Here is a 26,785-nt window from a genome sequence, read left to right as displayed (position 1 = left end):
TGTTTTGATGTGATCCTAAAATTCTATCCCTTAACAAGAAGAATTATTTCGGTCATGGAATAAAAAGATCCAAAGTTGAAGATTATCATCCAAGCATGCGATAGTGGAAAATGAAGAGATCCTCCACTAAGCATATGAAAGTGGTGCACCAAGCAATAAAAGAGCACCACTATCTCTTCTTTTATTTTGCATTTTCCTTGTAATAATTCAGCCTCACTATCATGATAGTTAGTAGCTGAAATCCTTTTGTTTTCTTAGGAGTTACTTTTTGCTTATTACATCATTATAAGCCATTCATATATATAGGAGGCATGTAACTCTTGCTAAAAAAGATTTGGATTGAGTAAAAATATGAGATTTATTCTCTTTGGTTCTCTGAACCTCATTTTTAGCTTATCGGCTTGCCGTGACGCTAATCTTTGACTTATCAACCGGAGCCACCATAGCCGGTTGTGGCGTCCTCACGACTTATCAATCGGTTTTTCCATCCCGATTGTGGCGTCTTTCCACCACCTCTATCATCACAACTCTTGTTTTGTTCCAACCGCTCTGCGATTCTCATCATTTGGTATCAGAGCTCAGGTTCAAATCAGGTGTTATCTATCCTTTTCAATTTTGTTGTTGGTTTTATTTTCGTTTTTCATAGTTTGAAAAAAAAAAGTGAAAAAAAACCGGAAAAAAAAAAGATGGATGAAGAAATGCTGCAAGTCTTCACCAGTGATTTAGAGAAGTTATTTCATAGTGAGTTTAAAAAAATTCATGAAAAGATAGACCGCATAGAGAGGAAATATAGAAGAAATTATGATAAAAGAGATAGAGAAAAGGAAAGAGAAGATAGAAGAAAGAAAAGTGAGGAACAAATAAAAAGTCATATGGCAAGTTTTGAAGTATTGTGGGAGGATCTCCTCAAAAATCTAGAGAAGAAGGATAAAGAAAATGAAGAAAAAAAAAGGTGTAAGGAGATACTTGAAAGTGAGGTGAAAGAAAAAGAGATAATTGTGAAAGAGGTGAACAATAAAGAAATTCATGAAGAAGAAGAAGAAGAAGAAGAGCAGATGGAAAATAAAGAAAAAATAGAGATCAATGAGAGGGAGAAAGAGAAAAGTGTTGAGAAGTTATGGCATGCAACTACACTAGTCCCTTCTTCTAAGTTGGTTTGTATGATTAAGTGTTGGGACTCTTCTAATCATATTGATTTGTCTAACATTTCTCGTTTATGTCATGAAGGGAACAAAGTAAATGAAGAAGAATTTCCTCAACCAGTGGAAACAAATTACAAGTCTTGGAAAGATCATTTTGTCTGTGAATCACAGTGTATAAAAGGGCAAACATATCTTTTAAATCAAAATGAAAACTTATCAAAGGTGAAAGGTATATGTGATGGATTCTTTAGATTTATTTTTGACCCAGGAGGTATTCAAGCTACAAATTCGAGGTCGAATTCTCTTGAAGAGGGAGGGAATGATGTGATCCTAAAATTCTATCCCATAACAAGAAGAATTATTTCGGTCATGGAATAAAAAGATCCAAAGTTGAAGATTATCATCCAAGCATGCGATAGTGGAAAATGAAGAGATCCTCCACTAAGCATATGAAAGTGGTGCACCAAGCAATAAAAGAGCACCACTATCTCTTCTTTTATTTTGCATTTTCCTTGTAATAATTCAGCCCCACTATCATGATAGTTAGTAGCTGAAATCCTTTTGTTTTCTTAGGAGTTACTTTTTGCTTATTACATCATTATAAGTCACTAGAAATAAACCCGTGCGTTGCACGGGCTCGATTAAAATACACATTTAAAATATTATTATAAATGAAAAATAATAATTATGATAAATATCATTATATATAATTCAATGATTGATAATATTTTAAAATATAGTGAAATAGATAGGTTTAATATTAATTTATATTAAAAATAAGAGGGTTATTTGAAAATATGAAATTTTGTATTGGTTTATATAATTGATTTTTTATTTTTATATATATTTTTGCTGAAAAATATATTTTAAAGACAATTAATATAGTTTTTAATGATCTCTTATAATATTCCGTCAAAAAAATGATCTCTTATATTATTTATAAGTGTGAAAAGATGTATTATATTGTATCTTAATTGTGTAATTTTAATTTAATTTTTTTATGGGTCTCATTAGTGCACTCGCAAGTTTTTTTTTTTATTTTGGTATATTTTTTATTCTTTTCAATAAGAATTATAGCAGCAGTCATCCTTGCTAAAAATATTGTTTATGAGAAAGAAAAAAACCAAACTCAACTTATAGAATGTGATTTATATATATATATATATATATATATATATATATATATATATATATATATGGTAGTTTTGTCTTTTTCATCTTTTGCTTATATTCCATGAAATTATGTATAAAATAGCAAAACGACTTATTATCTTCCATCCAATTTATGTTTTCTTATATTTTATTAAAATAAAATTCTAGTGCTGATATATTGACTTCTTTTAAAATTTTACGTCAAACTTTCACTTGGTGGAGTTTATTTTAACTACCAAAGAAATTGCAAATGAATGCATGCAGGTTTGATTAGAACATACTTAAAATATATTATTAGAAATGAAAAATAATAATTATGATAAGTATAATGACATATATATTTAAATTATAGTAACATGATTTAGTTGTAATTCTGTTATATTAAAAATAAGAAAGTTGTTTGGGAAAATGAGATTTTATATTGTAGATTAATGACACAATGAATATAATTTTTAGTGAGTCTCTTATAATATCTCATAAGTTTGAAGAGATGTATCATATTTTATTCTAATAGTGTAGTCGTATAAAATAAAATTAAAAATTTAAGTGTGTTCGTATAAAATAATAAATAAAAGGAAAAACTAATATATCTCATAAGTTTGAAGAGATGCATCATATTTTCTTTTTATGGATCGTAGTGGAGCAGTCATAAGTTGCTTTGCTTTTTTACTACGGTGTATTTCATATTATTTTCAAAAAGAGTTAGAGGCGGTTTGCTAACAATATTGCTCGTGAGAAAGATTGAAATAAGTTTCAATTATAGAATATAATGTGATTCATAGATATTAGTTTTTCCTTTTTCATCATTTGATCACATTCTTTGAAAGTATGTACCAAATAACATAGCCGCTTATTCTACTATATGTAATTAAACATAACTTATATTTAACAATAATACAATTTTTGTGTTGATATATTGACTTTTTTTCCTCTCAAACTCTTACTTGGTGAAATTTTATCTCAACTTTTATTTGTGAGGATTTTTTAGTTTATTGTCCAGTTTACCTTTTTTTAATTGCTTAATTTTTTTTTTTTTAGTTTTTTTTTCTTTGCGAGGTTTACCTCCGTCCAATTTTGTTTATGTAATTGAAGTGTGGATTGTTTAAATAATTACGAAAAAAATTGTTAGTGTAATTCAATAATAATCATCAAATTACCAAGAAATATATATATTTCATCAATCAACATCATCATTGTTAGTGCAAATCAATAATAACCATCGATTACTAATATATAACTTGTTATATTTAACAATAAAGAATGGGCACACAAAATAAAAAGAAATACATATATAATTAGTATAAAATGTTAAGAGTTGATAGACTAATTTATACTTATAGAGTAATTTTTACCACAAATTTTTTAATGATTTATTATCGTTATAAGAAACTTGATCTTCTCATACATTCATTTTTCTTATTGTAACTAATTTACAAATGAATTAAGGTGGATTTGTGGTTTTATTTTCACAGTTACTTCAAAAGACAAATTTTTTTTTTTTGGTCAGGTAGCCTAGTGGCTTGAAATTCCACCTTTAAAGATGGATAAGTGGAGTGTCCAGGGTTCGAACCCTGGCTCCTGCATATAAAATGCTGATGTCCCAACCAATTGAGCTAAGCTCATGGGGACACTTCAAAAGACAAATTTAATTGAATATAAATGAATAACTGTTCTATCACAAAGAATATGTAATATCAAAATTAAAATGGTTTTTTTTTTGTTACAATTAAAATGATGGTTTTGTTGTATTAATAATTTGTGATATTTTCCTTGAAAAAAATAAGTGATATTGTTGTAGGGTAGTAAGTAAAAATTGTCTTCAAACTTGTTTCATACTTTACTACAGATGAATAACAAAAAAAAAAATAGTTTGTAAAAAAAAAAATTAGTACATATAAATATGGTATTATGAAATGTACCAAAAAAAAAAATTGTATTATGAATAATAACATAACATAGTGGAAATGCACTCAAAGATATATACTCACATAAATTGTCGTTTTTCATCGACTTTCTTGAGCATCAAAGATGCAACAAAGACAAAAATAGAGATCCCTCTTTTATTCTTTTATCCTAATTCACATGAAAAAATTGTCATATCTACGTTAAGAAATAAAAAAAAAAGAAAAAATAAGAAAAAAGTTAGAAAACAAACATTATATCAATAAAAATAAGGATGTCTAGAATTTTCACACAATATGTAAGAGTGACATAATTAATAAGTTGATATATATATATATATATATATATATATATGAAACTAATAAATTGTGAAGAAATGAAGAACCTATTGAAGAGATGCCATCCAATAGTTGATTGAGGAAAAGTGATGATGAAAACTCAAATTTGCACTACAAATTAACATTTATCATTTGTGCATAAAATCATATATTTATACACACAATGGTTAGGGATGAGAAAAGATGAAGGTTTAAAGGATTTTATGATAAATTTATTTGTCATAGTTAAGGAATAAGAGTTAAGGAATATGAAAGAATGGTAGTTTAAAAGTTGGTGTGACAAAGTTAATTTTTTTTTAAAAAAAATAATAGCACAATAGTAATTAATTAATAAACAATATAACTAAAGTATTTTTTTTCATAAAATTTATTTATTTATTTTGTCAAGCATGAAATTTTTTTGAGGAGTAATTTTTTTATTTGGTTTATTTATTTAAAGTAAAATTTTGCAAATTGCAAATCATATTTACGCATGCATGATTTATATTTTATGTTTGGTAGTGTAAAATATGAAAGAGCATATATCTATTCATTGTTCTTTTGTAATTTGAGCTTTTTTTTTTCTTTTTTTTCTTTCATTATTATTGGGAGTCATTATTATTGTAACATATAGATAATTACTTTGGAGGATGAATGGACACACAAAATAAATTGTGGGACAAATTTTAAATAGATATGAGAAGCTCTCTAAAGCATGCCAGATCATCACAATGCTTGCTTATGAGCAATTCAACATTCCTTTTACTAGTAAAAGATTCCTATATATAGGAGACATGTAACTCTTGCTAAAAAAGATTTGGATTGAGTAAAAATATGAGATTTATTCTCTTTGGTTCTCTGAACCTCATTTTTAGCTTATCGGCTTGCCGTGACGCTAATCTTTGACTTATCAACCGGAGCCTCCATAGCCGGTTGTGGCGTCCTCACGACTTATCAATCGATTTTTCCATCCCGATTGTGGCGTCTTTCCACCACCTCTATCATCACAACTCTTGTTTTGTTCCAACCGCTCTGCGATTCTCATCATGTTTTCAAAGAGTGTTTTTTTTTTTTTTTTCAAAGAGTGTTGGCTTTGAAAAATGATAAAGCATACCTTGGAGTATGGTTTTCAAAGAGTGTTGCTTAAGGCTAAGACAACGCCTCAATCACCATGGCTGGAAACCGATTTGGTAGGAAAAGAGAACGGGTTTTTCACATTACCCAACAGTTTATTGGTGTTGTTGATGAACGAAAATGTTGTAGTGTTAAAAGGACCTATTTAATTGGTTGTGTCTAATCATTAATGCTTAGGTGAGGACTCACCTAAGAATTTCTCTTACCTATTTATTATCTGTTACAAACATGAAACTTAAAGGACCTTTAAATGCATTTAGTCTAAATATTACTCTATTCGATCATTTTTATAAGAAACATTTTGAAAAAATCACTCAACTAAGGAAACACATTTAACATTGTTATTTTCATTTAATACTCTTATAAATTTAAATTTATTCCATATATACCATTATTTAATTACTCTTTATTCAACTAACTTACTTATTTTTAAATTCTCTATTATAATAAATAAGGGCGTAAGTGAAATTGAACATTTAAAACATTTGAAAATTGGTTAAAGTTTCTTATAAAAATGACAATTTTTTTTTCTCCAAAGTGTTCCTCATAAAAAAGACCGAATGGAGAGAATTATTTACCTCATGTATCAATATATATCCAATAGAATTGAATCTTCATAATTTCTTGTTGTAGTTTTTTTTATTCGAAAAATGAATATATTTGGTCTATAATATAGACCAGATACATCTTTTTTTAATGAATCTAAAAAATTTTTTTTTTTTTACGATGATTCTAAAAAATACTTTATTTCTTATATTTATTTAGCACTAGAGAAAGTAATAAAAAAGAGCTCATATTCAACCACTATCAACTGTTGGAAAACGTCTTTGGATATTTTTGTAAGCATTTTTGACGTCCATTCATCCCCAAACAAAAATTATCGTAACTGCCACTATTTTCATTACACAAGCGACTAAAAAAACAATTTAACGCGCTAAAATTGTCGTTGAAGTAAAACGCTAGAAACAAATAAGTTATTATTGGACGCTGTTTTCCACGCGCTGAATCCGCGACTGTAAATAGAAACATTGTAAACAATATCCTTTCACTCTCATCACTGACCGTTTTAAAAAAATACGCAAAACTGTATTATTTTCTCGCACCGAGAAAATTTTCATTTTCCCTCTTTCCAAATACAGAAAAATTGAAAGCTTCATTTTCCACTTTCTCCACTTTTCGTCGCTTCGGTAAAACGATTCTCTCTTTCTCTCTAATTTTGTTGCACTTTCTGTTATTTAATGTGAAGAAAGTTAATGCTCATAAACTATGAATCACATACACATAATACGACACCGATAGCGCCACGTTGACACCGATAATAATTTGAGAAAAATGATATAATTCAATGTAATTATATGTGTCGATGTTGTATTGGTGTCTAATACTGAACGTATGTGACACCCGGACATGCCTAATTTAAGGAGTGTCAGTGTTAGCTGATAAATTTGTTAAACCTTTTGTGATTAATTTTTGCAATTTGTTTCAGAAAATGCATTGAGAAACGGTTCTGTTACTGTATGAGTATTTTGATTTGGAAGAAAAAATGGATATAGCTTTTAGCTTACCACAATCGAAAGTAGCTTTGACTGGTTTGGATTCCTGTGTTTTGTTTAGAAGTAGAAGCTCTGGATGTGGTTTTATTTGTAATTCAAGGAATATTTTGAAAGGATATTGTGGAAGAGACTTCCGAGTTTCGAATTTGAAGTCGAATTTGTTGGGTAGGAGTAGTAAACTTTTTAGGGGAAATAGGGGGGTTTTGTTGAAGTGTCAGGGAAATGATTCGTTTGATTATGATAATGGAAATGGTAGGAGTGTCGATAATTTTAAAGGTTTGAATGAGGATTCTGATTTGGGGTCGATTTCCGGTGCGGAATTGGGTGAACCGATTGGAGAAGGTGGGGGTCAAGTAGAAGTAGAGGTGCAAAATGTGGATGAATTGAAGGAATTGTTGCAAAAGGCTTTGAAAGAATTAGAAGCTGCTAGAGTGAATAGTATTGTGTTTGAGGAAAAGGTTAAGAAGATATCGGAGACTGCGATATCGTTGCAGGATGAAGCAGCAAGAGCTTGGAATGATGTTAATTCTACACTTGATGTTGTTCAGGAAATTGTTTGTCAAGAATTTATTGCTAAAGAAGCTGTTCAAAATGCAACAATGGCTCTTTCTTTAGCTGAGGCAAGGCTTCAAGTAGCTGTCGAATCTTTGGAGGTTGCAAATGAAGATTATAGTTCTGTGCAAGGTTCGAACGAGAGTGATGGCGGTAAAGGTATAGTGCAAGAGGAGAAAGAACGAGTGGTTGCTCTGGAAGATATCAAGGAATGTCAGACAACTTTAGCGTGTTGTGAGGCTGAGTTGAAGCGATTGCAAAGTAAAAAAGAGGAGTTGCAAAATGAAGTGAACAAGTTGCATGAAATTGCTGAAAAAGCACAGTTGATTGCAGTTAAAGCGGAGGAGGATGTCACAGACATAATGCACTTGGCCGAGCAAGCTGTTGCCTTTGAACTAGAGGCTGCAAAACGTGTTAACGATGCAGAAATTGCATTTCAGAGAGCAAACAAGTCTGTCACTGGCATTAATGATGATACCACTGACACTCTACAAGTACAAGATGTTGTGGCCCTCCCCAAGGAGGAGAATTTGGTTCAACAATTTTCTGGTGATGCTGCTGTTAAAGGAGAGCTCGAGTTATCAAGTAATGACGAGTCTTTGCTTGCCACGGGTTCACTAGAGACACAGTCTAACAAATCCAGCCAAGTCTCGGAAGACATAACTCAATCTGATTATCTGAGTGATCATGATAATGGACAGTTAAGCTTAGACTCTTCTAAAGAATCTGAACCCGAAGTCGAGAAGTCAAAAAGTGCAGTTCAAACAAAAAAACAGGAAAACCACAAAGATTTGACTAGAGATAATTCACCATCTGCTCCCAAGACATCATTGAAGAAATCTTCCCGATTTTTTCCTGCTTCATTTTTCTCTTCTAGCACAGATGAGATTGATTACTCACTAGCATCACTTTTCAATGGTCTTGTGGAATCTGCACAGAATCAATTACCCAAGCTGATTGTTGGGTTATTGTTAATTGGAGCAGGGTGTGTATGATCTTTCTTCATCTTAGAAACAATTTATTTGGAAGTACATATAAATCAATATGGCTGGCCTAGAATATATGATGTTCAAAAGTAAAACATGTGAAATATTAAGGTGACAGTTTTCAGCTTTTTGTGCAACATGATAGAAAATATTGAAGCTGGAATATTGACTGGATTGCTTAAAAACTGATTATGAAAAATTTTCTGCCATGGGGATGGGATTTATGCTTTTCTATATTTACCTTTATTTAAGTTGTTCTGTCCTTTTTAAGTAAGACAATATTGTGCTTTATCATTATCTTAATTAGATGAAAAGATTATTTTGAAGGTTTTGTTCTGTTTTACTAGAAGCTGTGGAAACTTTTATTTCAGGGTCACCTTCTATTCCAACCGACCAGAGAGGAGTTCTCAGCTGCTTCAGCAGCCTGAAGTCATTACAGCCACTGTTGAAGAAGTTTCCTCAAGTGCAAGGCCTCTAGTTAGACAACTAAAGGAACTCCCCAATAGAATTAAGAAAGTTATTGCATCGTTACCTGATCAAGAGGTTGGGTCTTTTTCATTTTTACTCATTAAATTGCTGCTCAATTCAATAGGTTTCATTGGACTCTTCTTGGTATTTATCATAGGTGAATGACGAGGAAGCCTCCCTCCTTGACATGCTCTGGCTATTACTTGCAAGTGTTATATTTGTCCCGCTGTTTCAAAAAATTCCTGGAGGTAAATTGGTTGCCACATACTCGAAATGTTGGATTCAACATAATCTTTCAAAGTATGACCAAGTTGTTTGTCTAGATGTTTTACTATAGTTTGAACTTGATTAGGCTACAAACTTTATATATTGCTCATATGAAGGTTTGGTATATAGATTATCTCTCTCTCTCTCTCTCTCTCTCTCTCTCTCTCTCTCTCTCTCTCTCTATATATATATATATATATATATATATATATATATATATATATATATATATATATATATATTTTACAAAAGGATTATCTCTGCTGCTTCTTTTAGCTCACGTGTCTTTTCCTTATTCACTGTTTGTTAGTTTGATTGTGACGATAAATGGAGCCATAATGATAAAAAAAAAACTCGGTTACTTGAATTGTAAAGTATTGCTATCGTTCTAAGCAGCCAACCAATAACAAATTTATGCTTCCGTGCATGTTTATAAAAGTCATAATCTGATTTTGATTGTCTGACATTGATACATTGTTTAACTTATTATGTGTCCCTCATCTGCAACAATGTTTAGGGAGTCCTGTTCTTGGTTACTTGGCTGCTGGAATCTTGATTGGGCCTTATGGACTCTCCATCATTCGCAATGTTCACGGGACAAAATCAATAGCCGAATTTGGAGTTGTTTTCCTATTATTTAATATTGGTCTGGAGGTGGAGCTTCACATAAGATTTTGTTGTACCATGACTTCAATTATCTCCTTACTAAAAAACAAACTGAAGCTTTGAACTGTGTTTTTTTGTAGCTCTCTGTGGAAAGGCTTAGTTCAATGAAGAAATATGTCTTTGGATTAGGCTCTGCTCAGGTGATTGTGAAACTCCATCTTTCACCTTTGTCTTAAAAATATGTGAAAATTATTCACGGCATACCATATAATTTTATTGTTCAGTATTGCTTTTCATACACCTAAACCCTAAATCTTCAAAACTTGTTAATACTGTTTACCTCACAATATTCTATTTATATGCTAGTAACTTACAAGGCAACAATTCTTACTGTGTATGAATAAATGCAGGTTTTGTTGACTGCCGCAGTTATTGGGTTGGTGGCTCATTATATTTGTGGCCAAGCTGGCCCTGCTGCTATTGTTATTGGGAATGGCCTGGCATTATCATCAACTGCTGTTGTTCTGCAGGTAAATATCCTGAGTACTGTTTGCTTTTAAATTTTTACTCTAGGGTATACGTTCACACTTCACACAGTCTAGTCAGCTTAACCGTTCCAGCTTTATGCCTCTGTTTAATGGATGTTCTGAGATTGTGATATCTACCTTCTTTTGAAAGCATTGATTAATTGTAAGAGGATTTTATTCGGAATGTATTTGTTAAAAAATAGAAATATGTTTATGGCTGTCATTATGTGATAAAGCTTGAACTCCATGTTACAAACATACTCTTGTAAGTGCAGTTACAAAATACTCTCGTGTCACAAACATTTAGGGTAGGAGTCAGGACTTTGCTCTTTCTATATTATAATAATTCTATGTTCATGTATGCTGAGTCCTCCATGTGGCAATATTTCAAGTGAAATTGTTTTACAGGTGTTACAGGAGAGAGGCGAAAGCACATCGCGACATGGGCGAGCTACATTTTCCGTGTTACTTTTTCAGGTTACTTTGCACCTTACCTATCTATCTAGAAAGTAGAAACTGAAGGATTTTTCTGTAATATATAGTTTACTAAACTTGGTCTTATGTGAGACATCTTGCATCAATATTCCATACAGCCCGTACCTTATAGATAACCTGAACTGAAATATGTAATCGTGATAGCATATATATGTTTGCACCCTCTACAATAAATAAACATGGATACTATGAAAAATTGGGAGAATGATGTTGTTTTTCGGCTGTTACCTGTTTGGCCTTTTGGCTGTGACATCTATATAGCTGTCACTTAAACTTCTAATTTAGTATGTTATTCTGTATAGATCCTCAACTAGCATCTTCTCTGTATGTTTTTTTTCCCTCTCTATCATGTTTATTTCTATGTCAATTTGTTGTTTTTACATTGTTTTGTTTTCAGCTCATAACTGCCTTTGGTTTTGTAATATTTTGACCGAAATTGACTATTTCTTCATTGTTTATGCACAGGATTTGGCCGTTGTTGTCTTGCTAATACTCATACCTCTTATTTCACCTAATTCTTCCAAAGGAGGGGTAACACTTTCTAGCACTTTTTGTTTAACATACTTCATCATACGTTTTCATGAAGTTTAGAAAGTGGCTACTTGAAGTTGTATGAACTCCTGTGTAGCTTGAGAATGTGTATAACAAGGGTGTTCTATGTTGTTCAGAGAACTTGCCTTTGATTGGATAATTTAGCTTTGGTTTTTTATTTATTACATATGCATTAAAAGGGTCAAGACTCAAGACACATTTCACTCTTTTTAATTGAAGTCGGCTCGTGTTAAATGCTTGATTGGAAGCCATCAACTTTGCCTTCTGTTATGGCCATCACCATCACTATCATTGCTATACTTCAGTTGTTTCCAATATCATCTTCCTGTAAAATATTAATCTCTGTTTTCAGGTTGGCTTTCAAGCCATTGCTGAAGCTCTTGGTCTGGCTGCTGTTAAGGCTGCAGTTTCCATCACTGCCATAATTGCAGGTGGACGATTGGTAAGTTGTATTCACTAGAGCTGAGGTGTGGGCAGTTTGATTTCTAATTATTAAAATGTACTCTGAATCTGAATGGCCATGTTTAATAATATTGCTTGAGGTCTTTATTTGCATTCTTTAGTCAATATATATAGACACACACTTAAATATTTAATAATCTTTATAAGAGTATTTTGTTTAATTCATCATTTAAAATTTTTTCCAACATAAGTTATCAATTATACTATTGTGGGGTTGATAAATTGTAGCAGGCATTTCAATATTTAGTGTATCAACATCCTGATTCTGAAAAATATAAGTTTTTTTCAAAGGATAAGCTCTGTTTTGATGGCTTTGCATTCATTCTAAAGGCATCTCATGATGTTACTTTGTCACAGACATGACTTTTGGAATGTGATTTCCCACTCTTCTTTTGTCCAGCTCCTTCGACCTATATATAGGCAGATTGCAGATAATCAGAATGCAGAAATATTTTCTGCCAATACACTCTTTGTTGTTCTTGGGACCAGCCTTCTCACTGCCAGGGTAGGTGTTTAGATTGCTGCTTTTCCTTTTTTCCTTTGATTGGGTTTTTGAACCAAGCCAAGGTTTGGCAGATTGCTTGAGTTATTCTTTTGAACATTGAAGTGACATTTTTTCTGTATTGTGTTAGCCTGACTCCTTTACATTTTTTTAAATGTAAAATTTATTTGAAACAGGCAGGCCTGTCCATGGCTTTGGGAGCATTTTTGGCTGGTTTGCTACTGGCAGAAACTGAATTTTCCTTACAGGTTGAATCTGATATTGCTCCATATCGTGGCCTTCTATTGGGCCTCTTCTTTATGACGGTGGGTGCTTGATATTCAAATTCAAAAGTTAATTAATTTTATTGTTTATTTATTCATGCATCGTCTATTTTTCACTTTATTAAACTTCTGGTGAATTACTTTTATTGAAATAACTCCTATATGAATCTTGCCTTTTTTTAATTTATTTAAAAAGAAGAAAAAACATTTATTGGAATCTTCAACAGAAAGGAATGGCTGACTTGAGGTTTGTGATTTTTTGAACAAGTCAGTGTCAGCATGTGGAATTGATGAGAAGTAATTTCTGTGACTTTTCAGGTTGGAATGTCAATTGATCCAAAACTTCTTCTTTCAAACTTTCCTGTCATCATAGGGACACTGGGACTCTTGATATGTGGCAAGACCCTCTTGGTTGCTTTGATTGGCAAAATTTTTGGTGTTTCAATAATATCTGCCATTAGAGTTGGGCTTCTTCTTGCTCCTGGAGGAGAATTTGCATTTGTGGCTTTTGGTGAAGCTGTTAATCAGGTTTTTGTCCTTGAAACCATTTCTCATGCCAAGAGTGTCCGGTTATTATGTGAAATAAGTCATTCTGCTTGTGTTAGATTCTAACAATATGCTTCTTGGTGTTCTTAACTTGAGATTATCATAGAAGTTTATGTCTATGTCATCTTACCAGACAAGTCTTTATAAAATAAGGTTGTCTCTTGCTGTTATTCTGATATATAATGACTTAACAATAGTGTTGAGTTGCAAATTGCAATATCATCTGTTCTTGCATTGCCCGGGAATATATTAATTAGATTCTTTGGTTAAAAGTCAAGAGGCTTGAATACATACCTAAGGCCCTGGTGATTTGCTATTATTGCTTGATAGTGATATTGGAAGGAGTATAGGGTTCTAAAATTGTGTCATGTATTTCAATCACATGAACTGCTTTGATGTGGTGGAACTCAGGGATTTTCTGAAATCATAGAACCATTGCACCTCTTTTATTGTGTAGAATCATAGATCATGCATTTCTTCAGGTTTCAACTCATTGGGATGTTTATGTGAATTCCACTAGTGTATATTGTAGGGAGATCATGGTGCTTTTCTTGTGCAGTTTTTTTTCTTTTTTTTTTCTATGAAACTCCCTTGTAATGTTGTTTTTTCAAATTGTGTTATTGTTGCCTTATACATTTTGGTGATTTCTCTCCTCTAATTCTAGATCATTTCCTTTATCTTGATGAATTCATTTTTATCTTGGAAAAAATGGAAATTGAAAAAACCAGAAACAAAGATCAATTTTCTGATTGCTGCTAAGAATTTTCTTCCTCTTTGAAATCCGCTTTAAAAACTAATATCTTTGCTAATTGACACTTTTGTAGGGTATAATGTCTTCCCAGTTGTCCTCTTTGCTGTTCCTTGTTGTGGGAATTTCAATGGCGCTTACACCCTGGTTGGGTGAAGGAGGCCAGCTGATTGCTTCCCGTTTTGAGCAACATGATGTACGAAGCTTATTACCTGTAGAAAGTGAGGTGAGATTACTTTCATTATTGGCTGACAGGGACTTTTATTAATTGCAAATGGTTGTGAAGTTTACAGCTTTTGCACCACTCATTGTTGCCTTTCTTGCTGGTGGACTAAACCCTGTCTTTTTTATGTTACAACTTAATAGATTGTAAACTTTGACACACAGTTGGTTAACTGCCATCACACTACACTTACTGGCTTGTGTTTAGTTTTGTGATGATACTAGTGTTTTGGATAGAATATCTTAGTCAGAGAAACAGAAAATATATTATTTGGAACAGCTCAACAATCTATGTCTTGCACGATTAACTTTTTCCAATTAGTTAACTGTATTTATTATATTGTATTTAGTTTAATTTACTTTAGGAAATTCTATATTAGTGATCTTCCTATCCTTGTAGTTGCAGACAATGGATACAGTGAGAGCAATTGATTTAGCATGTTATTTTTTAATTAGATTTGACATAAAAAATTAGTGGTTGACATTGTTTTGGTTTAAATCTTTTTCAGACAGATGATCTGCATGATCATATCATTATTTGTGGATTTGGGCGAGTTGGCCAGGTGAGCTGCTTCTTTTCTGGTATATTTTATTATTAGTTTTAATAATCAATTTGAGCATAAAAGTTTAGCTTTTGTTATTCTCAGATCATTGCACAACTTCTTTCTGAGCGACTTATTCCTTTTGTTGCACTAGATGTGCGAAGGTAACTTGACCTAAGTGAAACTATTTGCTTTACTTATAGAATTGTTTCTTTTGGATCTTATTTATGCTGTAAAAGAAACAACTTTACTGCATGGAATTAGCATCTAGATGATCCTAGCTATTCTGTTAGAAAAAGCCTAGTTGGGCCTGATATTCCTGGAGGCAATAAAGACTTTACTTAAAAATAATTTTGTTTTATTTTATTTCCAAATACTTCAATCTTCATCTCCCCTCCATTTCCCCCCTACCAAACATGAAGTGAAGTACTGGTCTACCATATATCATGTGTGCAATTTTGAATCGGAAATGGCACTAGTTGTCCTAACTTGCCTTAATATTTGCTAATGTTCTCAGTGATAGAGTGGCAGTTGGGCGCTCCTTGGATCTCCCTGTGTACTTCGGTGACGCTGGTAGTCGAGAGGTAGTGCATATGACTTCAATAATTGAGTTCGCATAAATGTTCATTATTTGACATGCTTTGTGTGTTGATGATAAGGTCCTACATAAAGTTGGGGCTGGAAGGGCAAGTGCTGCAGCAATAACTCTAGATTCCCCTGGTGCAAACTATAGAACAGTTTGGGCTCTGAGCAAACACTTCCCAAATGTGAAGACTTTTGTTCGTGCTCATGATGTTACTCACGGATTGAATTTAGAAAAAGCTGGTGCTACCGCCGTAATAATCTGATACCTGTTATGTGTTTTCTGTAATCATTGCCTTATCGTGTAGTTTTGAAACTGCCAAGGAAAAAAAAAATCAACTATTGCATATCTATTGCTGTTTGGCTATTCTTGGAATACTTCTGGATCGTTTCTTTCTTGTGTTTCTATTGCTTGCATTTGCAGGTTGTCCCAGAGACCTTGGAGCCAAGTCTTCAACTAGCAGCAGCAGTGCTTTCTGAGGTAACTACGATATTGTTATTGCAACAGATATATTGACCTAATGGAGAAACATTTTTTGTCCTAATATTTTATTATACCCTTATCTTATGATGACAAAGACCGGTAAATAATTATTCACCCACCGTGATTAAAACTTTGGTCACGATATCTGTTGCCAAACTGTTGCTTATTTTCTCTGCATATTTTTGGTCTTTATTGCATGGTAAAATTAGCTGCACATCTCGTTGAAGATACTAGCTTTTTTCTTTTCTTCATTAAAATTGAAATGGTAAAAGGTCAAAGTAAAATCAGATTTTAACTAAGGATACGCCTTGATGAAAACACACAGGGTTCTTATCATGCGACTTTGTTAGTTGATGAAACTCTGACACAATGCTGAAGCATTGAGATAAACGATCTGTTATCTAATCATTTCTTTCATCAGGTTAAACTTCCTGCATCAGAGATTGCGGCAACAATTAATGAATTCAGATCCCGTCATCTGGCTGAGCTTACAGAAGTACGTGTTCCATAAACTCATCCAATCCCACAAAACAAGCACACTGTTGTGACTGTCATTGCATGATAACATACTAGTACATATTCAATCTTGTATTTATACTCTATCTTGGTATTAATAAACATAGTTCAGTTATCTAAATGGATGTTTGTTACTTTTGGTCTTCTTATTCAGCTATCTGAAACAAGTGGAAGTTCTCTTGGATATGGATATAGCAGAATCATGAGCAAACCCAAATCCCAATCTCCGGATACAATTGACGACAGCCAAGTCCATGAAGGGTCAATGTGAAGATTACCCCATTTATACAAAGCAACAGAAGGCAACAGAAAACAAATTAAGAAAAATGATTATTTTGGGAAATTGTATAGCAGATCAGATGTTCAATTATTTATTTACATTGTACAGAAATGTATCTGCATTGAAGATGCAAAATCTGTATGTTATTTATTTCACTTGTTGTAAATTATTATCATTCATATCCTTCCTCAGATTTCTGATAAGGATGATATCATTGTTGTATGTAACAATCATTGATATTATTATTATATCATATTCTTTGGCTTTCGAAAGCATGTATAAGATGGCTCGAATTTTCATGATTATGGCAACTCGCTGACCATGCAGTGCAACTAGCGACAATGATCGATTAGTTGATCCTGTTAGTGCACAAACCAGTTGAAGAAGAAAAACTAAGAAACTAGAAGATGAATGTGATGAATCAGTGTGGGAGAAAGATAAGAGATTTTATTAATGAAAACAAGAGTGAATGAGAGTTACAATAAGCTATGTGCTAATAGCTTTATATAGACAAAAATTGAAACTAACTCCTAACTAATCTCTTAACTTGTGTTACAAGTTAGCTTAACCATAATGAAGTGGTTAACTAACTTCTCCAACTGACTATTAGTTTAGTTATAACAAACTATAACTAACTAACTAACATGGATAGGATTTGATTTTACACATTAAAACAACATGCTCCCTTAAAAACAAATCCATACATCATGATCTAAGTTGAAATACTCCAAGTTCATTTCTCAGAGTCAGAAACCTGTCAATCTTCAAGCTCTTGGTCATAACATCAGCAATTTGTGAAGCAGTAGCACAATGAACAACTTCCAAGCTCCCTTGATTTACCTGCTCCCTTAAGAAATGAAACCTAGCCTCTATGTGCTTGCTTCTACCATGTAACACTGGATTTTTAGCTAAGTTGATTGCAGATTGGTTGTCAATTTGCAATGTAATTGGTTTCTTCACATCAATTTGTAATTCTTCCAACACTGACCTCATCCACAAGGCTTGACAAGCTGCATAAGATCCAGCTATATACTCTGCTTCACAGGAAGAGAGAGCTACTACAGGTTGTTTCCTTGAACACCACGCAACTGGAGCTTTCAAAAATTTGAAGAAGTAACCTGTTGTGCTTCTTCTATCCACTTTGTCACCACACCAGTCAGCATCTGAGTAGCATACAATCTCCAACTTTGTATTCTTTGCTGACTTTGGAAAGAGAATTCCATAGTCTAGTGTGCCTGCTATGTACCTTAGAATTCTAGTAGCAGCCTTCATGTGTGATTGCCTAGGATCCTCCATAAATCTACTCACCAATCCGACTGCAAAGCATATGTCTGGTCTGCTATTACATAGATATCTCAATGAGCCAACAATTTGTTTGAACATTGTAGGATCTATAGTATCTTCATTTTCATTTTTCTCTAGCTTGAGATTTGTCTCCATGGGTGTTATAGCAGGTGTGCAATCTGTCATGTTGAATCTCTTCAAAATCTCACCAGCATACTTCCTTTGATGCAACATTAAGCCTTTCGAAGTATTCAAAAATTCAATACCTAAGAAGTAGGAAATTGTTCCCAAGTCTGTCATCTCAAATTCATTCATCATGTCAGACTTGAATTTCTTAATCTCAGCCAAGTCACTACCTGTAACCAACAAATCATCAACATACAAGCATATAAGGATGATGCTTGATGTTGATTTTTGCACATAAACACCATATTCTGACTTGCACTTACTGAAACCTTGCTTCACAAGAAACCCATCGATTCTCTTGTTCCAAGCTCTGGGAGCTTGCTTCAAACCATATAGAGCTTTCTTCAGCCTATATACCATGTTTTCTTTACCTGTAATCATAAAACCAGGTGGTTGAGTCACAAAAACCACTTCTTCTAATGGACCATTTAGAAAAGCAGATTTCACATCCAAGTGATACATAGGCCAGCTGTTTGCATTTGCTATAGCTACAACCAACCTTACAGTCTCAATCCTTGCCACAGGTGAAAAAACCTCTGAGTAATCTAAACCTTCTCTTTGCAAAAACCTCTAGCAACTAGCCTTGCTTTATGTTTTGCTACTGAACCATCAGGATTGAGCTTCAATTTGAACACCCACTTGACTGCTATAGCTTTCTTACCTGTTGGAAGTTTAACCAATTGCCATGTCTGATTCTTCTCAATGGCACACAACTCTTCTTCCATGGCTTGCTTCCATTTCAAGTTACTCATAGCTTCAAGGTAGTTTATAGGTTCTGCTCCTGCTAGTAGTGCAAAGTGTACTAGATCACCATCCTCATCTACTTCATTGTCATTTGCAGTTATACAGTCTTGTATTCTTGGAGGTACTTTCTTTGTTCTATTTGATTTCCTGGTGCCATTGTTGTTGTCTGTAGCTTCATCAATTTCATTATCTATGATGACATTGTTGTCTTGATTAGCCACTACTGGTGCTTCAGTTTCTTCAATTTCATCACTTGACTCCACTGCATCAGTTTCATCATCAGAAATTTGGCTTAACTGTGGCCTGCTAGTACTACTACCAGCTATCCAATCCCAGCTCTTAGCTTCATCCACTATAACATCTCTGCTATATATCATCTTCTTTGAAGTTGGATTGTACAATTTATAAGCACCAGTCACATGATAACCCACTAGGATCATAGGTTCACTCCTATCATCCAACTTGTTTCTCTTTGCCTCAGGTACATGCTTATGACATAGAGCACCAAACACTTTGAAGTGACTCACACTAGGCTTCTTACCAGTCCATATCTCCTCAGGCACTTTATCTTTCAATTTCTTTGTTGGACACCTGTTCAACACATATACTGCAGTATTCACTGCCTCTCCCCAAAATGACTTAGGCAATCCTTTGTGTTTGACCATACACCTTGCCATGTCTAGTATAGTTCTATTCCTCCTTTCTGCCAGTCCATTATGCTGAGGAGTATATGGTGCAGTGATTTCATGTTCTATCCCATGACTAGTGCAAAAGGACTCAAAATTCTTAGAATTGTACTCTCCTCCACCATCAGTCCTAAGAATTTTTATGCTTTTGCCACTTTGTTTTTCAACAAGTACTTTGAAGCTTTTGAAAATCTCAAATGCTTCATCCTTTGTTTTTAGCAAATACAACCAAATTTTTCTGCTATATTCATCTACAAAGGTCAGAAAGTACCTGTTTCCACCAAGAGAATTTACATCAAAAGGTCCACATACATCTGAATGGACAACTCCCAGCACACTTGAAGATCTCATTGGTAGTGATTTGTTGAATGTATTTCTAGATTGCTTGCCAATCAAGCAGTCATCACATAACTTGTCTGGTGTTTCAATTCTTGGCAAGCCTGTAACCATCCCTTTGCTAACTAGCTGAGTGAGATACCTAAAGTTTAAGTGACCAAACCTTAGGTGCCAAATCCAACTTTGCATCTCATCAGTCACAACTTTCATGCATTCAACTGCTGTAGTGTTAATCATAGTTTTGAATGTCCTGTTCTTAGCTAGAGGTGTTCTTAACACTAACACATTTGCAGAATCAAACAACTCAAAATATTCATCCTTGATGATAACTGAAAAACCTTTTTCAATTAATTGACCAACACTAAGCAAGTTACATCCCATACCTGGCACATACAAGACTTCTTCAATCACTGCAGAATCGCCATTACTTCTTTTGATTACCATGTCACCTGTTCCCATGGCCTGAATAGAACTATTATCAGCTAGTCTTACTGTGCTTTTCTTGGATTGATCAAACCTGATAAGCCAATCTCTATGACCTGTCATATGATTTGAACAACCTGTATCCAAGAACCATGCTCCACTGACACAGTTAACCCTAGCAGCAAATGCTCCACTGGTTTCACACAGTTCATCAGATATAGCTGCCATAAAGGTTACAGCTCCTTTATCTTCTTTGTCTTGTACAAAATTAGCTTCATCATCATTATCTTGCACCTTCTTTGATCTACAATCAGATGCATAATGCCCCCATTTTTCACAATTATAGCATTGAATATGACTTTTGTCCTTTTTCTGTGTATTTGATGTTCCTCCTCCTTTCTTGAAGGATTCAGATTTAGCATCAAATTTTCCTGGTTTTTGTGAAAAATTCTTGGACTTGTCTTTACCTTTACCCTTGTTTCCACCATGTTTCTTGAATGACTGAACCTGCAAAGCTTGTACAGTCTCTTGTACTTGCTTTCTTTCATTAATCACTAATTCATGTGCCTCAAGAGTACCAACCAAATTTTCTATTTGCATGGTAGGCACTTGACCAGCTGTTTGAATAGCTACTACAACATGATCAAAGCTAGGGATTAGAGTTCTCATTACCTTTTCCACCATCATTCTTTCAGTTATCTCTTCTCCACAGGACCTCATTGAATGAACCAACCCTTGAACCTTTGAAACATAAGAGCCAATGGAATCAGCCTTATCCATCTGCAATAGCTCAAATTGTCTTCTGTAGGATTGCAATTTCACACCCTTTACCTGTGCTCCACCTTCATAGTATGTTGCTAAGATATCCCAAGCCTGTTTTGCAGACTCAGCATGGGAAATCTTATCAAAATTTGCAGTATCCACTGCAGCTTGGATTGCATACATAGCCTTGCAATCCTTCTTCTTCATGTCTTTGTGATTGTTTCTGGCCTCAGCATTGGCATTTGCAGGCAATGCAGGCACCCCAGTGGTAACTACCTCTAGTGTATCTTGAAAACCAAACAAAGACTTCATCTGTTTATGCCATCTTTCCCAATTCTTGCCATCAAGAATTGGAAGATTGTTGGGTAATCCACCATTTCCACCTGACATTGCTACTGAATATTGATGAATTCAACCCAAGAAACTGAATCTTGTGATGCTACACAAGGAACCTAAAGGCTCTGGATACCAATTTGTTAGTGCACAAACCAGTTGAAGAAGAAAAACTAAGAAACTAGAAGATGAATGTGATGAATCAATGTGGGAGAAAGATAAGAGATTTTATTAATGAAAACAAGAGTGAATGAGAGTTACAATAAGCTATGTGCTAATAGCTTTATATAGACAAAAATTGAAACTAACTCCTAACTAATCTCTTAACTTGTGTTACAAGTTAGCTTAACCATAATGAAGTGGTTAACTAACTTCTCCAACTGACTATTAGTTTAGTTATAACAAACTATAACTAACTAACTAACATGGATAGGATTTGATTTTACACATTAAAACAACAGATCCATGATCTATCTTAAACCTGTACTCTGATAGCACTCATCAAATACATTTGATGCTGGTTGAATGTAGCTCTTTATGTGGAGAAATATTGTTTGGCTTGTTTATTTTTCTGGTTAGTGAATATTTTATTTTTTGTAAGGTTCACAAAGTCTAAATAGCAGTAAAACGCCACTCATGATTCTATGTCAATTACTTTATTACTTCGATATAAAAAAATTAGGTGTCTTACTTAAAAAAAATTGAAATATCTTTATTTCAATTGTAAGGACATCATTCAATGGCTTTTACGTGGTTTTGACTATTATTATCAGTTTTACTTTGTTTTTTAGAACATCTTTGTTCTGAAATTCCTCAATCACCTTCTTATGCACCAAGGCCATTGTCATCATATGAGAAATATTTAATTAATTGTGCAACCAAATTAAAGCCTGCAGAATGTGGTAAACAAATATTCAATGGTGTAGTTGTTGGAAATGAAACTGTTATTGATTATTGTGGTTCTAGCCTTGTGATTGTGAGTGGTGTTGGAAAAACTTGCCATTTTTACATGACAAGATATGATGCAACACATATCATTTTAATAGGATTTAAAAAATTCAAAGATTTTAATGTTGACTAATGAAAATCATAAATAAAATCATTACTAACCTCATGCTAAAAGTCATATCTTTGTTGACATATTCACATCATGTTTGCATTATCTTATAAATAAACATTTTTATGTAAAATGTACAAGAGTTTAATAGAGTTTTATTTTTTAAAATTGATATACATATATTATTATTATATAATAATACAAATAAAATAAATAAATATATTATATATTATGTGGGTATGGGGCGGGGTGGGTACTAAGGTACCAGTACCTGCACCCATACCCGCTCATTTTTATGGATAATTACTCGTACTCGTGCTTGTACCCAAAATGAGGGTTTTTACCCTACCCGTTATGGATATTTTTTGTGGGTGGGTACTGTGGATGAGTCAAATTGTCATCCCTAAAGTTAGGTTCTATGACAACTAAATGGATGATAGCTACGAGATGTATCAAGTGAAAAAAATTATTTTTTATTAAATGAATGTTGCTAATCTTGAATATTTCATAATCGCAATTGCCAAAGTTAGATCCTAAACTCTAGAGATCCTAATTTGAGTTTAATATTCACTTTTAGTATCTATTCTTAATGTTATCGTATTGGTTAACAGGTTGAGAGATGGTCCATTAAACAATACGATTGAATTCACACCATTGTTTAGTCATAAATAATACTTGTCGAGCGATAATGATAATATCGATTAGGAGAATGTTAGCATGTGTCCTAAGAGCACATGTCAAGAAGATAAATGTGGAAAACATTTATTGAATATTTGAACTTGTGATATATTCAATTCTCTAAGCATTAGAATATTTGTATCATTAAATGATATATTTATATATTTACGTAGCTTAACATGTGCTTTTTTTGGCACAAGTTAACATGACCCTTTAATATCTCTAACCGGTGTTATCAAATTTCAATTTTGTTATAGTATATTTAAATATACAAAAAGTTAATATAAATTAATAAACTTAATTAATGAAAAGATCAATAAATTTATTTTAATCCATGAAAAGATCAATAAATTTATTTTAATCCAAAGAGCCAAATCTAATGTAATAAACTAATTTCCTGTAAAAAAAAAATGTAATAAACTAATAATAATGGTAAAAAAATCATTTTTGTTATGAATAATATGTAATGAATGCCCATTATTGTATAGGTTTTCTTGTCCCCTAAATGTGTCATATAAATAGGACCCCTTTGTTACAATGTAATATACACCTTGAAGTATAATGATATAATACAAGAGTTTATTCTCTCTTCTTTTTCTCTCCTTCACCTCTTCTCTTCTATATTCTTCCTCATGTTTAGAATAGTTCATAACACGTTATCAGCACGATAGTCTCTCCCCTTTCAAGAAAGGTATAGCAACAAAGGGAAGTGACAATTTTATTTTATGTATGATTTTTTTTATTCTATTCTTTCAGATAATTTTTTTCTTCTCGTTTTTTTATATTGATTCACAAACCTACGATCCAGAAGTATCGTGGTGAAATTTTTGAAATATGAATCCTGAAGATTCATAGTGTGATAAAATTTAAAATATGAATCCTGAAAATTCATAGTATGATGAAATTTTAAAATATGAATCCTGAAGATTCATAAGCATACGCTTCTAAAAGTACCATAAAATATCTTTTAAAATATAAATCTTGAAGATTCATAGATATAAGTAAAATGAACATCAATCCCTGAAGGATTGGATAAATAACTGATTGAATATATATTTGATCTGTTATACAATTCTTAAACAATTTAAAAATCAATTTGTATTTCCCACGAATTCCTGAAGAATTCATTACGGATACATCTTTCATCTTTGAAGGATCGTACAATTAGATCTGTTATATATATTCTTGAAGAACTTAAAAATTTAAATTTTGTTCTCCATGAAATCTTAATGAATTCAATTGTGACACATCCCTAAAGGATGTAGAAAATATTTGATAAGATCTATTATAGAGTTCTTGAAAAACTTATGAAAAATTCAATGTTATATGCATCCCTGAAGGATTGCATAAATGATTAATTTTACATTACAAACGATGTTATATAGTTCTTGGAGAACTTGCTATGAATTATTTCTTATGAATTCCGGAAGAATTCAATATACATGCATTCTTAAAGGATAACTTTATCAATTTTTTAAAACGTATTATCAATTTATAATAATATGGCTCACTATCTATATTCTATACATATCATGTTGTGGATAGATAATTTGAATTTGGTACTTATCATTGTGAAAAGCATAAACAATTTTTTTTGACCGTAAAAAAAAAAAAAAACATATATAATTATATGGCAATTTATTTTACGTTTTCTATACTATGTATATGCCAACTTTTTTCTCAATAAGTTACTAATTAATCTCATTCATAATATAGGTTACATTATAATTATTATTAATTTCACTACACTACTATTTAATTTGCATTATAAACTTTTAGTACGTTACATTATATTAGTATTAATAAAAATTAATTGGAATTTTTTTTATTTGATTTTGTTTATTATGCTTATCTAATTATTTGCTTAATTTTATTATTTGATGATGGTATCAATGATAAATGAATGAAAAATCATTCTCAAAAGTAAATGAAGTATGATCCACTGATGTTACCATGGACAAAATTATGGTTATGGTCGTGGTAATAGTCATGGCCGCGAAAAAAGTGGACAAATTAGCAAAACTATTGAAAATATATGTGACATTAGCTAGTTCCCGAAGAACTAGAAAAGAAAAAGGGAAAACCTTAATATTGAAGCATCTTTGAATGATTGCTCAACGAATGAAATTTTCTTGAAGAAATTATGAAGATCATTGTGATCATTATATTAAGGTCACTTGTGATATAGTTCTTGAAGAACTAAAGCTTTAATATTGGCGCATCTTAGATAAATTGCTCAAAGAATATGAATTTCCTTAGCTATTGTTAATGAAAAAATTATTTGTATAGTTCTTGAAGAACATAAAATCCAATATTAAAGCATTCTTGTAGTATCGCTCAATGAAATGAAGGATTATAAAATTGTGAATTTCTCCGCCTATTCTAAAAAGAGATTTGTTGAAGAACCAAATTCTTACGGCAAGATTACGGTCTATATGATCTATTTTATCTTGGTATAGAATGGACCAAAATTAAAGGAAATGAATAGAAGAATTATTTATGTTTCTCGAATATGCTCCAGAAGTAGCAACTTTGAAAATATAATTTCAAGAATATTTTGTATATCCATTGTTGCACATACATTGGATGAATATTATTGATATATTTAGCTCATGATTGAATGCATAGTTTATACGTTTTTTTTCCTCTAATAATAAAGATTATTCTTTTCAAATATAAATTGGTTTAATTATTCGGTTACTTATTTAAATCAATTTATTGATTTTAATTTTAAAAATATTTTAATTGTTACTATTTTCTAATTTTTTTTTTTTTTTTTGTTACAACCTTCTAATTTCTAATTCTGCTGAAATTCACATAAACATTATTCTATTATATTTTATTTCTACTCTTTTAAGTCTCATACAAATAAATTATTACAATTTTTTATTATGTTCTACTGAAAAAAAAATTGCTGAAACATATTTTGTTAGCATGAGAGTATTCATCTATATTTCTATTCATAAAAATAAAAATAAAAAAAATAAAAAATTGGAAGGAAATAAATCCTATGTATTATAGTACAAAATTTATTGAAGCTCCAGAAGAGCTAATACATTGTTATATCGAGAAACAAAGTTACACTTTGCTAATGTATTGTATATTTTAAAGTCTTAAAGAAATTTAGTATATATGCTTGGAGGATATTCACATAAATAAATATCATATTGAAACAAGTAATGGAGGAGATCTTGTATCTCTATTTTACGAGTTACGTTATCAATTTTTGTCTCTAGTTTGGGGCATAATTATAATATTAGTGCAACTTAAGCACATATATGTTTAAGTAAACCAGAAGTTTACAATTTAAATCATATTAAGTTTGTAATTGGCAAGATCGGATGGGTCATCTCGAATCTATTATGATGTGAAATATAAAATAATTTTATATGAATTGAAGGGCCTGAAGTTTCTTCAATCTAATAATTTTTATGTGTTACTAGTTCCCGAAGGAAGTTGATAAATTAAGTAAATGAGCATCTTTTATTTTTTAGAA

General features: G+C 32.2%; 1 protein-coding gene across 1 annotated transcript; it reads left to right on the top strand.

The window, feature by feature from the left end:
- Nucleotides 1-6,547: 6,547 nt before the first annotated feature.
- Nucleotides 6,548-17,079, top strand: LOC123894386 (K(+) efflux antiporter 2, chloroplastic-like). The gene is made up of 21 exons (XM_045944373.1): nucleotides 6,548-6,834; nucleotides 7,134-8,737; nucleotides 9,110-9,281; nucleotides 9,364-9,454; nucleotides 9,991-10,127; nucleotides 10,220-10,279; nucleotides 10,490-10,609; nucleotides 11,015-11,083; nucleotides 11,567-11,632; nucleotides 12,006-12,095; nucleotides 12,516-12,620; nucleotides 12,794-12,922; nucleotides 13,199-13,408; nucleotides 14,251-14,400; nucleotides 14,906-14,959; nucleotides 15,044-15,102; nucleotides 15,456-15,522; nucleotides 15,598-15,774; nucleotides 15,945-16,001; nucleotides 16,426-16,500; nucleotides 16,675-17,079. The coding sequence occupies exons 2-21, from the start codon at nucleotides 7,191-7,193 to the stop codon at nucleotides 16,789-16,791; spliced, it is 3,552 nt and encodes a 1,183-aa protein (XP_045800329.1). The 5' UTR covers nucleotides 6,548-6,834; nucleotides 7,134-7,190; the 3' UTR covers nucleotides 16,792-17,079.
- The last annotated feature ends 9,706 nt before the right edge of the window (nucleotides 17,080-26,785 follow it).

Source organism: Trifolium pratense, linkage group LG7 (genome assembly GCF_020283565.1).
Source record: "Trifolium pratense cultivar HEN17-A07 linkage group LG7, ARS_RC_1.1, whole genome shotgun sequence".
In the NCBI taxonomy this organism is placed as follows: domain Eukaryota; kingdom Viridiplantae; phylum Streptophyta; class Magnoliopsida; order Fabales; family Fabaceae; genus Trifolium; species Trifolium pratense.
This window is presented reverse-complemented; position numbering and strand designations above follow the sequence as displayed.

Excerpts from the sequence above, each read along its gene's own strand:
- LOC123894386 (XM_045944373.1), top strand. The coding sequence starts at position 7,191 with ATGGATATAGCTTTTAGCTTACCACAATCGAAAGTAGCTTTGACTGGT. Across the intron at positions 12,621-12,793 it reads CCAGCCTTCTCACTGCCAGG|GCAGGCCTGTCCATGGCTTT; the intron begins GTAGGTGTTTAG and ends TATTTGAAACAG. Across the intron at positions 13,409-14,250 it reads TTGGTGAAGCTGTTAATCAG|GGTATAATGTCTTCCCAGTT; the intron begins GTTTTTGTCCTT and ends ACACTTTTGTAG.